We start from the raw sequence: 17,536 nt of genomic DNA, 5'->3' as shown, positions 1-17,536 counted from the left end.
TTGTTTACATGTTGCATATTTGCACAATGAGCCCATTTTCAGAGAACAGTACGTGATTAAAGATTAAAGAGGGGCCGAAATTAAAGTCCTGTGCACATCCTTTTAACAAGCTTAGGTGATTTTGTCTGAAAAAAACTTGGCAATATATGTCTGCAAAATCTCTTCTGGAAGTAATTAATCACCATCATAGGGCAAGCCTTAAAAGATTTCCAATATTTGCTGAAGTGCCCCCTTGTTCCTAATTATATCTCCCTGCTTGTCCCCCTCATTATTTAGAACTACCCACAAAAAGATGCAACACTGAATGAGAACACCCGCAGCCCCTTTCCAAAGAAAATGTTTAATAACCAAATGAATGAGTGGGTTTCTGTGCTGCTGTAATGGCCTTAATGAGGTAATTTAATTAGTTATGGCTGCCCAGAACTGTTAGACACCGAAAGAGGAAACAAACAGAGAGAGGCAGCATAGAGAAAATTAGTGTTACCCAATTCATTAATTAATGCATTAGTGTGGGCACCAAATTAACTGCCCCAAAAATCCCCCATTCACTGAAGATTATGATGAAAAAAATACATTGTTGCCCTCCGACATAATTACAAGACAGTGCAAATTCAATTCTAATGAGGTGAAAGGCACGCCCTTAACATACATCCCCCTATTTCCCCCTCTAACGGGGCTTGCTCTTGTTGGGGCCTAAGTTTAAGGAAGTATTGAGAGTGAAAGAGACAATAATGAGAGATTGGCCTGGCCTTAAGTGCTTTATATGCTGCAAGCAGGTAGAGAGGATTGAATGGCTCTCTTTCTGGGACTCCTGGGGGGCCTGTCTTCCCAGCATAACAACACTTGGCCCTGAGAAAAGGGTCTGCTGAGGAGCCTGGAGAGTGAATGGACCTGTGCTGCAGTGGGTCACACTGAATGGCTACAAGTTCTTCAATGATTACAAACTATGTTGAGCCGGGCCGGGCTACACACATGTACACAAACTCACACAGAAACACACATAGATGGCCTTCACCCTTCCACCTCTCCCTCTCATTGAGTTATCTTTACTCAGGCTTTGTCTCCTCTAATTGGAGCTGATGAGGGACTAATTGGTAGCTTTTTTACAACACCCAGTACTTAAGCAATGGCAAGCCGAGGGAGGCAGCATGAGCAGAGTTAATGAGAGGCTTTGCACAAATAAAGGCTTTAAAATGGGCCTGTTTCACAGAATGGAAGGAGAGGAAAGTTGAGAATATCTTTTGTGTCCCCCAGATCTTTCACTTATGTGCAGGTATCTGAAAAGAAGAGGGAGTGGGGGAGAGCACACAGTGGTTGCTGAAACGTTGAGCACTTGGGCGCATAAAGGGATCTGTTCTGCATTGTTTGGGGCCCATCGTTTAGTGTGTCTGTTAATAATGAGAAAGGACTGCTCTTCAAATGAATGTGGCAAAGTCCTTAGTGGACAATAAGTGCCCTCTCTTGGCTGGACCACACTGGACCGTGTTGAAGCAATCAGAAATAAAGGTTAAGTCCTTCTGTATTGTTGAGGGTGAGTATGTGGCCTATATTTGCGCAGAATTGGGCCAACAAATAAAACAGCAGTAAAGCCAGTCTATACTAATGTGGAGTAATCATTAAATCTTATTTTGGAATCATCATGATCAAAATCTGGTTTTAACTATAATAGGTGGGTCCTGTTGGATGGACTTCCATCATATTTTACACAGCAGAAATACTGAAAGAAAATGAAGCTCTTCAGATAGTATTTTAAACCACGCTCTCCTTGTCTAGGGCCAGTTAGAGATTTGCATCATGGTGGTAAACTTAAGAGCACAGTGGGTTCAACCACAGGACATTTCCTCAGCTTGCTGTCGTCTTAGCAGACATTTTGTTCTTGTGATAATGGCATGCTTTGTGCTTTTCAGGTATGAATAAACACCATGAGGCAACAGGCTTCATTTAACTAAGCTGCAGTGTCACACCAGGAGGTGACAAGCCACTCTCCCTTTCCCCCTAATGTGACATGGGTAATACAAACACCGTTAGATCCTCCAGATACAAGTAGCCCCATACACAACACAACTAATATTTGTGTTATCTTATGTGGATCATTAAGTTTGACTCATCCAAATGATGGCCAAAATACACACAGCAAGTGGATGTGAGGTTGAACATTTTAAGTTATTAGCTTTATTGTGGTCTAAATTAAAGATTGAACAGATCAAACTAGATTCAGTGGTATGGATTGATAAAATATAGATCTAATATGTCCAATTCATATTTAAAACACAGTATTATTTTTATATTAATAGTTCAGGCCCCAATAGCCCTAACCAATACAAAACGTTTACAACAACATCCTATAATTCACTGGCCAAATATTTGTGCTGACTCATGTAATAGGCTATTCACAGTCTCAGTGACCCATTAACATCCTACAGGTTCTCATTGTCCACCAGTAAATGGAACCATTAGCAATGCTGTTGTCATTTAAATCCTACATTTCCTTACAAAGAGTGTGGTTTAACTCTCTAATGAGGACTTCCTCAAACAAAGGACAGAGGCCTCTATTTCCTCTGCTCTCTACACTGGTACCTAGTGCTTTTCATGAGTTTTAAATGTTACACTAGAGTTATGAGAATTTCTTATTTTAATGTACTGCACTTTTTTGTTTTCCTATAGATGATATAACCAGTCACTGTGTCTACTCATGCACATCCTAATTCTTCCATAGAGAGCATCAAGATCTTTCATAATCAGGCGTGTGTCCCAATATATCACTTTTCAGAGTTGCACAACCTAAAGCTTCTCTGATATATGTCTGTACATTCACAGTGTGTCTAACTTTACTATTTAAAACACTACATGAAGCCAGTTCGATAAGTAACCGACATTCCTGTCCAGTTGGCATCATTCCTGCCATAGAATGGATTTTATTTACGTTACTTTGACATTACCTCCTTCAACACAGAGAGGGAAAACATTGTTATATTAGTGCAGAAAAAAACTCCTGTTGTTCTGTCTGGTACAAGAAAACATAAGTCAAATTTCAATTTGTGTGATTGTCATTCAAAAATCATGGAAATTATGTAAATGTAAATGTCCTTGCAATTTTCTGATCGTTTGCCAGAATGGTCAAAATCCCTAGATTAGTGGCACCCCAATGGCCTTTTTTGTTATGGGGGTTTGTTTTCTCAACCCGTAATCACAGGCCCTAAAAAGAAAGTGATGTTGCAACTCCAGAAGCAATAGGGAGAAGCTGGTGAAAGTAGATAGAAAGTGAGTGGCACATTATTGTGTCATCTCCTGTCTCCCGCTGAGACTTTCAGACTGCAGTCAGCACGGCTACGTCATTTAACCTTTCTCTGACCTCATGCAGACTGATGAGCGAGTCCGTCCAGCACAAAACAAGTGATGCTGTACAGCAGCTGAAAGGCCTAAAACCTTTATGTGGATTTGACTTACCTGAGACAGATATGTTTGTAGCTTGTTTCATTGTGGTTCTTCGATTGCTAATTCAGCTAATTTGTGTATCATATAAAACATCTTTGTCCAGGTGCAATATGTGCAGGATGTAGTAATGATAAGGAAAATGCCTAATGCTTACATGTTCCACAACACAAATACACTATACAAAACTATTAATATACTCAATATTAGCTAAACATATCTTAATTAGATTGGCATCCTTTGAAAGTACGTTTTTTAAATACTGTTAAGCAGCCTTACTTTCATTATGTACACACAGTCACAGGAAAAAAGACATTCTTAGACTTGTTTTCTTCTTACTATTTACACCTGTGTGTTTCTTACTTTAACAGGTCCAAAGGTCTTCTCTGAAAAAGGGCTGTTTAACCAATTACTAAAAACCAATTTACACGCTTGTGGGGCCCCTGGGGGTCTGGAGTAGTTACTGTCTTTGTCGGGTTGGTAATCCAGCCTCAACATGCACAATTTTGTACATTTAAAAAATATATCCGTATAAGAGCTGACTATAATTAATCGATTAATCGATTAACAGAATAATTACGGAGAAATATTTTGATGATCAAAAATCGTGTAGGCTAAGTCATATATCAATCAATAATGCTAAACATATCTCAGTCCCAGCTTGTCATTTGTGAGGATTAAATAACACCATCATCTTTAGGAGATTATGATGGGCATATTTGACTATTTTCTGAAATGGCATTAGTGTTTGCATTCGTAATAGTCGTAGTATTATCACAGTGGTCAGTATTACCTTACAGTGGTATTAGCATTTGCATTAGCCCTGATATCAGTAGGCTATAAAACATATAGCGAAGTATTTTTGACAATGTACCAAAATAACAAATGCACTTTGGGAAATTGTGATGGGCATTTTCCCAATATGTACAATTAATCAAGAAAATAATTGGAAGATTAATCAATCATGAAAAAAAAAAGCATTAGTTGCGGTCTTACATTTGCATAGACAGTTAAATTCCATGCATGCATGCCCTTAATGTGTAGGTTAATATACAAACATGTAGATTACATGTCTGTATTTTTATTTATTTATTATTATCTATTTTACTGACAACTTCACGTAAATGAGACCCCCTTGTCGACTCTGCCGTAACTTTAAAAAAAAAAGAAGAAAAGAGAGAAAAAGGAACAAAAACCTCCCGTCCAATCAGAAACCGCCCTGTTGGCCCTACAGACATCCCATCATGCTCATGGCCTCAGCGCTACGTCAGCAGTGATACAGAAACATGGCGGTGTCCATTGCTTGGCGCCCGGCTGCCAACGCTCGTGTGTTGATATTAACTTTTCTCACAACGTTAATATTTCACCGCAGTGTCGCTGACATCGCCGCCGGTGCCTCGACGTCAGAAGAGCTCCCCCACCGCCGGTTTGAGTACAAATACAGCTTCAAAGGACCGCACCTGTCTCAGACCGACGGCAACATTCCGTTTTGGATTCACACTGGAAGTAAGTTTGCATCCAGCTGTCAACATCACAGAGCTTCTGGTTTTCTGTTGTTTGAACTTAAAACCCTCATGTATCAAGATGAGAGAACAGCTGAAGCCGGTCATGTTTGGACGGTTTATAACTGACGTGTTTCCGCTAAGGATGTTGCAGAAATGGTTTGCTTCGTGCATTCATTTATAACGGAACCGAGGACACATTTTAGCACCTTAGCTTTAATGGCAGAGTTACAGCCCTATTCAAACGTGTCCATGGCTGATTAAAACCAGCACGTAAAAGGCGCAGACTGTCTGTGAGAGTCTGTGCAGACGCATGCAACTCAAGTGAACTTTCCTCCTGCACAGATGGCCCTTTGGATTCTTGCATCACACTGTGAGTTGTCTAGTTGCAGATATGAGCATTCAATAAGATGCAGAATGAGATAACACTTCAAATCAGCATTGATTTAGGGCCATAACTTAAGATGATTAGTCTGCTGATTAGTCTGTCAATTTCCTAGTGTAAAAGCTGACATAAAGAATCTTTTGGGGACATTTTCTCTCCTTTGTTAGAGAGGACAATATAGAGCGGACAGGAAGCTAGGGGAGAGAGATGTGGGGGGTGGTATAAAAAGTCTAGACTCAAAGTGGGGACATTTTGATTTTAAGTAAAAAACTAAAACTAGGTAATTTTGACCCAAATATTTGATTGATTTATCGATTAATCCACTGTAAAGTCTATAAAATGGTGAAAAAATGGAGACGTGAAAACAACGCCCATCAGAAATTTCCAGAACAAAATTCTTGTTTTATTGGTCCATCACTGCAAAACCCAACGTTACTCAAGTTAAAATGATATGAAACAGAGAAAAGTAAAGCAGTGACATTAACATATATGACATATACAATCAAATCTGGGGAAAATGTTCTGCAGTTTGTGAATCTGGTACTGAGGCAGTTAGAAGATTAGAGTTGGCACACCCTGATGATGCTGGTTTATGATAACAATACGACAAGGTAACGAGGATGAGTTTTTCGCATCAGCTTAAGTGGAAGAAGGAGACGCAGACCACTTTTGTGTGCATGTGGTTTTGACAAAACCCCACATATGTTGTTGACATTTGTGTAGATGGTTTAGTAGGATATTATTTTCTTAGTGATCATTGAACATAACATGCTACTAAAATCCTGCTTATTCTCTCCGTCCCTCTTCTCCATCCAAGATGCTATTCCTAGTGCAGACCAGGTGCGCATTACAACATCCCTCAGGAGTCAGAAGGGCTCTGTGTGGACAAAAAACAAAGTCAGCTTTGACAACTGGGAGGCCGAGGTGACCTTCAGAGTGTCTGGAAGAGGCCGGATGGGAGCGGACGGTTTGGTAAGGACAGGCAGCTCAGTTTTCTTTTAGGCAATGTGTTATCCTTTTCATCTTGCTAATGCACTTCCTATCACCGTCGTTATTACTAACTTATTATTTCACTGTTATATTTTATGTCAGTAGAGCAATGAATGAAAAGTACACATATTAATATTCCCCAAACTGAGGAAGCATTGGGTTGGGCTTGTTACAGAAATTTAGCTATTTTACTGACTCTGACATCTTCAAACGATATTCAGCCCTAATCTCACTACCCCGGAGTTTACTCTTAATCCACGACCTTACAGCCAAATGGTTTCCAATCTCATGATTGATGAATAAACCGAACCTACGTGTTGACCATGTTGATGTAAGAAATAAAGATGACCTGTAACGAGACCTCCTGTGACAACAGGTAAATAAAATATTCCGGTTGCATATTGAAACAGTATTTTGAGAGAAGGTGCATTTCCTGTTTCATGAGGTGTGTCAGGCAAACAGTTTATATAAACGTTTCCTCACCTGACAGCTGAACAGCATAAACTAAATCTTCAGATAGCTTGTGCTGCACAGGCAGCTTAACGTTTTTAACATACATTCTATAATATTGCTTTGATGAGTTAAAACATGCCACTGGATGATTTAATCATGTCAAAGTGGGAAGATCCATTTACAGCTGTACTTAAACACATACAGTAAATACCTGTGGTATTTTCTCCCACATTCCCTGTTTCACCGTTGACCTGGCTTAAATCATTCGTAAGAAGAGGAAAATCCAAAAACAATTGCAAAGGAAAATGGCCACTGACTTTTGTTTTGTAAAGCGCACTGACAGAAACTTCCCACATTCTCTTTGCCTACCAGGCTTTGTGGTTCACCACCGTACAAGGCCTCGACGGTCCGGTGTACGGCGCTGCCGACCAGTGGAATGGGGTTGGAATCTTCTTTGACTCCTTTGACAATGATGGAAAGGTTGGTCTTCATTCTTTAGCCATAACTATCAATGATTGGGTAACACTTTACTTGAAGGTATCCACATAAGAGTGTCACTCACAACACATTACTAACCATAACTTGTCATGACAAAACCTTAGCAAAAAATGCATTTTTTTTAGGTGGCCTTAACCTGTAAATATGAATCTGTAAATCCTATAAAAACAAAGGGACCATGTGCCAGCATACATCCAAGAGGAAGCCACAAAAATGGTGAACACAGCACCAAGACAAATGCACATATAACGCGCTGAAATGCCAAGCAGACGAATCTTGTTCCAAAACGAGAATAGATTTGGAGTTGGCTTTCATCTGCTGGCAACAGACAAATCCTACTCACTCTGCCTTTAAATATTAGTTTGGGCTCATTTTGGGGGTTATAAGAAACCTAAAACAAAAACACATGTACAAGTTTTCCTTTTCTCTTCGTTGAACCTTATGAAGTTGTAGTAAAAATGAAATATTTATTCTTTATATTTTGTAAAAAGTAGTAGAAGGTAGATATATTTATGAGTAGTTAGGCAATAGGTTGCTGTCATGTAAAACAAATTCATAGCTTCATAGCTCTGTTTATCTCACATTTGAATATTATGTATTCAGGTATGGGATTGTTATTTTAAGAGATTACCTAAAAGCAAAGCCACCTCTGGTCATCAGATGAAAAAGGATTAATGGGTTTCCTTGTTTTCTTCCATCTTTATTCCAGAAAAATAACCCCGCTATAGTTGTTGTGGGAAACAATGGCAACCTTGTTTATGACCATCAAAAGTAAGTAAACGTTTCTTTTGCGTTGCTCAGATGTCATCACCAACTCAAAATTCAACTTAAAGAAGATTAGGAAATATGATTATATTTGCTTGGAAAGTAAATAATCCTCTGTCTTTCCTAATCTCCCCCGGGCCAGTGAAAGCTTTAAATCACTTTTCCAGTGCCATTTCAGTTTGTCTCAGAATTCAAACTGTTTAATGTACCACTTAACACGTGTTTACAAAAACATACATGGGCATTAATGTTATTCAGTTATTTAATAAACTCTTATCACCATACTGTGTTTTTCCTCCGCCCGTGTTGAGTGTTTATGTGGATTGTTAAGTTTTGTCTCAAAATGTTGTTTTGATCCAGTGACGGCACCACACAAGCCCTCGGCACGTGTTTACGAGACTTCCGCAACAAACCCTATCCTGTCCGAGCCAAAATAACGTACTACAAGAAGACGCTGACGGTAGGAGAAACCATAAACAAGAGTTATTATGACCTATCCATATGAAGAGAAAAAGAGGCAACTCTACCTCGTTAACAATCAACACCGCTTTCAAAATGTCACATAATGATGATAACGCAGTCAGTGATGTTTTGTTTAGCTGCATCCTTATTCTGTCTTCCTCCTCAGGTCATGATCAACAACGGTTTCACTCCAGACAGAGAGGACTATGAGTTCTGCACAAAGGTGGACAACATGATCATTCCCAATGAGGGCTTCTTTGGCATTTCAGCTGCCACTGGGGGTTTAGCAGGTAATATTCCCTTCTCTGTACTGGAAAGCTTTCAAGTTGTGAGTTAAATGTGAGTATTGAGTATTCTCTAGTACTCTGTAGTCCTCTTACTAAAAAAAAGTCCCTCTTGAGCCATTTAGATACCAGACTAGTTTTCACACCTGAGCAAAAAATACATAATCATTCATTTAAACTGTTAGTGTGGAGGCGTGAACAGGCGGATGAGTGTGGACTCCACAGTAACTTCTGTATGCGTTTCCATCAAAGGACTGTTATGAAATAAATAAAATGTAAGGAAATAAATACAAACAGGCAGCTTTGCATTTTATATAAAGGCAATATACTAAATACATTTTTTCTTTTCTGAAATTACTTCCACGAGTTATTGTCTCATTATCATGAGCGTAATACTCTATCAATAGTTCTGTTATCCTCCTTTTCCTCAGCATATTTCAACACCTTATCATCCCCCCATTATGACTCTCTAAACAGATTTTAAATTGATATTACGCCATTATTAAAGTTTTACCTTCATAAAACATAATTGTTTTTTTATTGTTGTTACCCCATTACTTTGTTAAATAAACACTTTTATTCTCATGTTTCTGAACTGCTAGTCCCCTGTTTCAGAAAATGACATTACCATTTTTATAACCAAGATATTACTCTGTAATTACTCCATAATCACCCTTGTCCTCAAACTTATACCCCCTTTTAACCTTGTTATTAACATGCAGTAATGACATGTGCTACCATAATTTAAAATTTGTTAATTTATGTTCATTTTCTAATTGAGAATGTCTTTCTTCCATCAGATGACCACGATGTTTTGTCCTTCTTGTTGTTCAGCCTCACAGAGCCAGGCCAGCAACCGGTATCTACATTTTACTAGAGCTCCTAATGCTTTCACAATCCTGTGTCCGGTTCACTTTTCTCTAGCTGTATGTCTCTGTGTGCGCATGCATGTATGTGCACAACATAGCCTAAGAACAGCCTCTATTGAGTTCACAGAGTGTTTTTTTTGTCTCTCCCACTGAAGCCCCCACCTGATTCTGAGATTCCTAAGGAAGAGAAGGACAAGTACCAGGAGGAATTTCAGATCTTTCAGCAAGAGCTCGACAAAAAGAAAGAGGAGTTTCAGAAAGAGCACCCAGACGTCCAAGGAGAGCCAAGTTAGTTTTTAAAAGCAAATCATAAAGTGATCATGAGAAGAATCATGAAGTTGAAAATTAGTATTATTTACTCTTTATTATCTATTTTACTGCATAGACTCTGATCGAGCCAAAACACAAAACATTACAATATCTCATGAAAGGTTTGTAGGTTTTGTTTTAATTGGTTTTAATCTGTGTATCCTCTTCAGTTGAGGACTTGTATGAGAGCGTGAATGACCGGGAGATCCGTCAGGTTTTTGAAGGCCAGAACCGGATCCATCTGGAGATCAAACAGCTCCACCGGCAGCTCGCTATGATCCTGGATGAGCAGCGGCGATATGTTTCTGTCATCACCGACGAGGTCGCCAAGAAGGGGACCAATGCTGAGTCGGGACAGGTCTGCACATGAGATGCACACAAAGATGTTACAGGATTCGTAAATCATCTAAAATAGCATGTATCATTTTTCACACAAACACAAATGTAGGGATGCCAATAACAACATGTGGTTTTGCTTCTACAAAGCATAGATCCATTTCTGGTCAGTTTATTTGTTTAAAAATGTATTTGGATGATAAGAGAGAACTTGCAATTTGAAAAAAACAAACAAAAAAAACAAACAATGCATTCACTCCAGAATCATTTCTGTGTACTCTTCCTGACGTTAACAGTTTTTTATGACAGGTTATCACAACTAATTTATTCATCAAACTTTTTTTATGACTGCTTTCTCAAATATGGACCCTGGAGTGTTTAACCGTTAGACCATTGTGCTGTTTTTCTCTTGTAGGTGGATACTGTCGGTCAACAACAGCTGGGCACTGTCATAACCACCCAGCAGGAGGTTCTCAAAAGTCTGAATGAACTGAGGTAAGAAACAACAGTTGTTGTCAATAATCATTGTTTTTGATGTTTGGTCAGTCTTAAAAACTAGCTGTTGTTTTTAACATAAGAGAATTTGTGATACTCGAGAAAAACAAGAGAAATCCTGGCAGTTAAATCCCTCAAATCATATTTAATCTCAGGATGCAGTGGCTGCAACATCACAGGTATCTGCCAGCCTGATAATCCATCTGCAGCAACATTCACTCACTCACTCACTCACTCACTCACTCACTCACTCACTCACTCACTCACTCACACGCTGAAAGCCGTGGCACTAAATGGGATAATCGTCACACTGCCTCGATCTTAGAGTATAACCATGTTACTCATTTGTTGTGATTTAAATAAAAACATTGATTACTTTTTATTTTAACTTTTTAAATAAAAATTAAAACAGCGACCGGAAAATCAACAAGCAACATCATTAGTCAATAATTAATTATGGTCTGTCACTGCATCAGAACCGTCCATCGTGATGCATAGATGCAATATTTAATTGTAACACCCCTATTAAGTACCGTGGTTGTAGTACTTAAGTCTGGCCTCTAGTCCACCTTGTTGAATTCTTGCACTTATCACGGTCTAGTACCTTGTTGGACTCGGAATTGTCTTTTCTTGTCCTAGCTGCAGATTTGGGATCAGTTGTACAAAACTCCTTAATTACCATATTAACCTTGGACACTATTAACTATTATAGTCTTGATTTATGTAATCTGTACTCGTTCTTGACTTGGTTTCAACTGGACCTGGTCTCTGACTTGACTTGGTAGTTTCATAACTTACACCTGATAAAAACTGGACTTATTGCAGAAGTTTGGACGTGTTCTCAGACAGTTTATTAGCAGCCTAAATATTTTAGCCATGTGAAAACCCCAAAAGGTGACTTAAGAGATATCATGCAGGAAAGGACCGTCAGGTGAAATCAAACCAGGACAACTGCGGTAAGGACTGATTCTTGGCACATGACCCTAACCCTGGGCACCGTGAGGTGACCAAAGCTTAACATGTTTTTAATGCTGAGATGATGCAAATTAAGAGCTTTTTTGATGGTGTCCCTTCCATGACAGGATTTTAAATTTTTTAATGTTTAGAGTTTGTGCTTTTGTATTGCTTTCCTAGGGTGCTTGTAGGCTTAGTCATTTTGAGCATGCAGCGGATTTAAAAACAAAACTATTCTCATAAATTTGTGGGGGGATTTTAATTGATGTTACTCTCTATTATGCCAGTGATTAAGTTACAAATTATCCAGCTGGTCCTGTGTTCAGCTTGTAATTGTCTTGGTCTTGAATTCTTAAATTTACGTCAGCACTTTGTCCTCTTTCTAAAAACATTAATTGTCTAAAAAAAAATGTGTTTAATAGGTTAACAACAGCATATTTGTCCCGTGGTCCCAGTTTGATTATGTCTCTTAATTTGAACACACCCGCATTAAGAATTAATCAAAATCACAAGATATTAAATATTTTATTTTATGTAACATTAATCTCTTGGTCTCATGTATCATAAAAGAACCAAGCTGTTTATTTGCCCTAAATCCAACAGGACATTCATCCTCAAATGATTTTGCATACATGATTTTCTTTATTTTATTGTTGACCCATAACTCACAAGAACCCAAACTGTCCCTTATGGGTCTCATTTCTTCTATTTCTACCTTTCTATAAGTGAATTGTATAGATGGCAGTGAACAACAGAGTTTCTGTAATAATTCAGTTGTAAGAAAGCACATTATCAGAGGTGAACATGAGTAAGCTGATGGCCAGTTGAGACCCTGGCAAAAGGCTGCAGCTGCTCCCTCTAATGTGCTAATGTGAGCGACTGATCTGTATTACTTTGTAGATTAAACTCTCAATTTATCCTGGCTCATCTTTTAAACACACATGATAGGACTTCATCTCAGACTCCAAGGAGGGCTTTCTGCTCATAAATGGGTCACTTGTAGCAGATGAAGATTAGATGTAGGGTTTAATAAATGCTCACTTACTTTCTCAAGGGAGATTTTGTTTTCCCCTCTCTGTAAAACAAATTAGATTTTGTTTATATGTCATCCCTGTCCTGCCTTTCAGACCTCAGCCATGTGGCCGAGCAAGAAAAGGCTACCAACTTAGCACCATTTAGTCCTTATCAGATTAGTCGTCTTAAAATACATCTGTCATACGCAGCCCAAACATGGTTTACCTCCAATTGATTTCTTTTCACAATCCATCTCTTAGGGCCTTCCTACTTACGCTGCTGGAATTCCTTTCATTTGTCTAGTCACTTTTTTCTTCATAATCGTCTTTCATGTGTTTTTTTGATGATAAGGGAAACTTATTGCTTTCTCCCTGTAAGTAATCAACTTTAAGAAATTTCATTTTGTCGAGAAATATGATCCAGGCTTAGACGTCTTCATTCTTTTCTAAAAATGGTTTACACTGTATTGGTAGTTTGTTTGCTGATTAAATTGAAAGGGAAGATACGTAAGATAAGATTTCACATTTTATTACTGGTGAGCCACAACAGTAATTGTTTTGGATTGTAGATTTTGATGTCTTCTTGAGGGAATGATGCAAGAGTGATCATAGTTTTAGGTAACAAATATTACTATAGAAACATACCCCTATTACCTAAGCAGATATTAGTAGTGACTTTTAACCCTCTCAACCGTAACTCCCGCTTCTCTCAACCTCAAACTTAAAGGAATAGTTTGACATTTTTTGGGAAAAATGCTTGAGTCTTTGCTGCCTGGCATTGGCAACCTCAAACGCCACGCATCTGGAAATCACTGCCATTGGTAAAACAACAAAATGTCAATTTTACACAGGTTTTTGTATAGTTTCAACAATATATATAACATGTTTTTAATTAGTGTGCTTTATGGGTTCTGGTAGGATATTTATTACATTTTGGTTTGACAGAGGTAACTAAGAAATGTGTAAACAATAAAAAATGTGTAAACGGTAGCAGTTACTTTGGATAGGCGCATAAATAGATATCATCTCAGAGACCCACAATGAGGAAATTCATAATAAAAAATACTGTAACTCAAAAATGATGCCCACTTTTTTTGTCTGATCACACACAAAACCAATATCAGTTGTCCCCATTGTGGACAATTAAGTTCCTCATTAGCTAGGCGACCAGTACAGGTGAAAACATTTGGCTATTGAGAAGAGAACTATTCAAACAAAACCAGTGTTTTGCTCACCAGAAGAGCAGACCCAGAAGAACCAGGCCTTTTTATTGTTATTTAGAGTTTTAAAACATTTTCTCTCCCTTTCTAACATTCGAAAGACTTAAGGCCTCTTGACTTTACTCAATGAAACAATACATTCACCATGAATTTCATGTGCTTTTTTATTTTGTCTTTAGCATTATGACAAGACTCTGGATTCCCGATAGCCTTCCTCTGTGATCTGTTTCTTATCCTCCTGTACTTGTAATCTGTTGTAAGAACATGTTTTTATAAGGGATTAATTCAGCAATCATGACCTCTTTTATCAGATGGTAATTTTCTGTTTTTCAAACTTTGAGAATATGTATCCTCTAGTGAATAGGGATTAAAAGATTAATTTTGGACAATTTGTATTACAGTAAATAAATTATACCACACAGCATATTTACTGTACATCATGTTTCCCAACATGGATTCACTCAACACATGATTCAAATTTTCAAAAGTAAATATGTTGCAGAGATATTTATTTAGTATTAAACTGCGGTTGCACTAAAGATGGGGAAGCAGTTGCCGTATTTAAGGTTTCATATTATGCTTTTTTGCTTTTTCCCTTTAATTTCTTGTGTTATATATCTTTTTTTTTTTTGCATCTACAACAGAAAACACTGTTCACAAACTGCTCCAAACATAACTATTGTAGTCCAGTCTTTACTTCCTTGACAAACGTGCATCACTTTGTAACACACGTTATAATTCTCGCCTAGCTGCTAGCGTGGCACACCCTCATATTCTGCTTGTGATTAGCTTGTAGTGCTTACCTAAGTACTGTGCGTGTGTGTGACTCCCAACAAAGATGGAACAGAAGTGAGATGCCTCACTCTGTAGCTAAAACATAGAGCTCAACACACAAGGTGATAAGAGGAGCTGCAGTACAACAAAAATATGGTGTTTTTTGAAAATTAAACCACGTAAACCTATTCCAGTGCAACCTCTAAATACAAGCATGAATCTGAAAATTAGCATTATATGAGCACTTTAATGTTTTTTTGCTCCTACGGGAACTTGTGTGTCTTCTTTTTGTCACTGCAGAAACTCATTTCATGAGTCAATGAAACAGATCAGCTTGACCCAACACCAGGGTAATGCAGGAAGTATGGGAACATACGAGAGCATTCAGCACTTCAACGACATCAAGGAGCATCTGCACACGGTCAGAAGGGACGTGGAGCACCTGGTCCAGCGTAATGCTCAGGTAGGAATCACAGTGTGGAACCTCTTAAAGAGCAGTTTACAAAATGGATCAGAATTGACTGAACTCTGTGCTCTTCTCTGTATGTTTTCCCTCACAGAATCCTGCTGACAAGGTTATGAAATGCCCTGAGGTGCCTGCCATGCCTTCCTGCTTATCAACTGTTCATTTTGTAGTCTTCATTGTCATCCAGTCAGTCCTGTTCTTCTGCTACATCATGTACAAGTAAGACATCAGTTGTTTTTAGTTGGCTATACAAATGCTTTTGGATTTAAAGGGAGTTTTTCCATTTTATTCTACTTTACACTTCTACACCACTGCATTTTGGAAGCCAATATTTTATTTGTTCTCCACTGCATTTGTTTGATAACAGTACTCCCTTTGAAGATTCAGATTATTAATACAAAATATAAATCAACTAATAAAGTAAGATGTCTTTTTATGGATTACAGACCATATATATAGTGATTGAAATGAGCTCCACTTTTACCAACTGCAACAATAGGGATACTTGCACGTTAATGCATCACTAAGTATAAGCCAGCGATATTTTATTTTTATTTAACCTTTGTTTAACCAGGAAGTCTTTTGAGATTGATATCTCTTTTTCGAGGGAGACCTGGCCAAGACGACACACCAGTTACAATAGAAACAGAAATACAGCATAGACAAAATCACACAAAGAGGAAAGGAACAGGTCACATGTGGCAGTTGCATTTTTGAATTACATGGCATTTTAACTTGGCATAAAAATAATATATACTCATTTGTAACGAGCCATTCTGCATAAAGGGTACTTTTACTTTTGGTACTTTAAGTGTATTTTGATGCTAATATTTCTGGTTTTAATTCAGTAACATTTTGAATGCAGGACATTTTCTTGTAACAGAGTATTTCTACAGTTTGTAATGCTACTTTTTATTCCATGCTCTAACGCTTTGGGTCTCCTTCTTTTCTCTTGTAGAAGTCAACAAGAAGCAGCAGCAAAGAAGTTCTTTTGATGAAATTCATCTCTGAAAGAGTGTGTAAATGATGAAATGTCCATTTTGATAATTTTATTTTGGTTAGATTATTTTCAGATAAGTTATTTTACTTGAAAAATTTGGTTTTGACAAAGTTTGTATAAATTAATTGCAGATTTTTAATTTGATCAGTAAATCGTTGTGTATGAATGCTGTCGTGAAACCTCTGTATTTCAACTATTATGTAACATATTCCTTACAGTATTTTGGTTGGTGGAATCCTTTTGTTGTTGTTTTCAAAAGTCGAAATCTTCCCCAATCTCATTTCAAAGAAACTGTACTGAAAACAAAAATCCCTGTGTTTTGAAATGTGCAATTTTGTAGAAAATAGTGCTGTTGGTGATGAAAACTCAGAAGATGTCTGCTTCTGTTTATCAGCTTTGATTGAGTCAAACATGTCAGAATCTGACATATCATTTACATGAACAATTTACATAAACAGAAAACCCAAATCCCTCTGGTGTTTGCTTATTTCATCATGTGAGATTAACTTCATAGGGATGCCTCTACATGTCTTCCGTTTGTCTCTCATGGTTCCAGTTTATTCCAGTTAACACCTACAGTACTTATATTTTTTGTAGATTTATAACTTAATTATTTATTTTAAATTCACACAAAAGGCAAATTACAATGTTATAAAAAGTCAATGTATAGTATGTCTTAATTAGTGTCATTAAAAAGTTATAGAATAGTATGTCATAAAAATGTCTAAAAGTCATAGTAATGTATTAAAAAACTGTCATGGCATAGTAGTTCTAAAAAGGTCAGTATATAAAAAAAATAATACTATAGTATGTTGTTAAAATTTTCAGTTTATCACAATGTTTGAAAAAAGTCTAGGATGTAGTACAAATGTAATAACATTGTCCAAAATATCATGGAATAGTAAGTCATAAAGATTTTTTTATTTAATAAAAAGCCATATTACAGTATGTTGAAAAAGGTACCCTGTAGTATAGTACAACAAAAACAAGTCATTGTACAATATGTAAAAATCACAAAGAGGCATAGTATTCAATGTCGAAAAACGTGATAAAAAATACATAGTATAGTATGTCAAGAAAAGTGACAAAAAAGTAAAGAAAAAAACTTAGTTTAGTATGTTGAAAAAGGTCATAGAATTTGATGTAATAAATGTAATTGAATAGTGTGTCTAAAAAGTATAGAATAATATTTTTTTTTAAAGTTACACTATGTTGTGAAAAGTTTGAAAAAAGGCATAGTGTAGTAAGTTAGAAAAAAGTTATACTGTAGTATAGTAAATCAAAAAAATAATAAAAAGTCACATAGTATAGTATGTCAAAAAAAGTGAG

At 37.3% G+C, this 17,536-nt stretch overlaps 1 protein-coding gene across 1 annotated transcript; it reads left to right on the top strand.

Moving 5' to 3' along the window:
• The first annotated feature begins 4,678 nt into the window (after positions 1-4,678).
• Positions 4,679-16,675, top strand: lman1 (lectin, mannose-binding, 1). Its single transcript, XM_034896618.1, has 13 exons — positions 4,679-4,938; positions 6,137-6,291; positions 7,135-7,242; positions 7,970-8,031; positions 8,386-8,485; positions 8,654-8,777; positions 9,572-9,630; positions 9,796-9,928; positions 10,120-10,307; positions 10,701-10,780; positions 15,042-15,204; positions 15,302-15,426; positions 16,166-16,675. The coding sequence occupies exons 1-13, from the start codon at positions 4,719-4,721 to the stop codon at positions 16,200-16,202; spliced, it is 1,554 nt and encodes a 517-aa protein (XP_034752509.1). The 5' UTR covers positions 4,679-4,718; the 3' UTR covers positions 16,203-16,675.
• Positions 16,676-17,536: the final 861 nt, after the last annotated feature.

Source organism: Etheostoma cragini, chromosome 16, assembly GCF_013103735.1.
Source record: "Etheostoma cragini isolate CJK2018 chromosome 16, CSU_Ecrag_1.0, whole genome shotgun sequence".
NCBI lineage: Eukaryota > Metazoa > Chordata > Actinopteri > Perciformes > Percidae > Etheostoma > Etheostoma cragini.
Note: the sequence above shows the minus strand (reverse complement) of the source record. Positions and strands in the feature narration are given on the sequence as shown.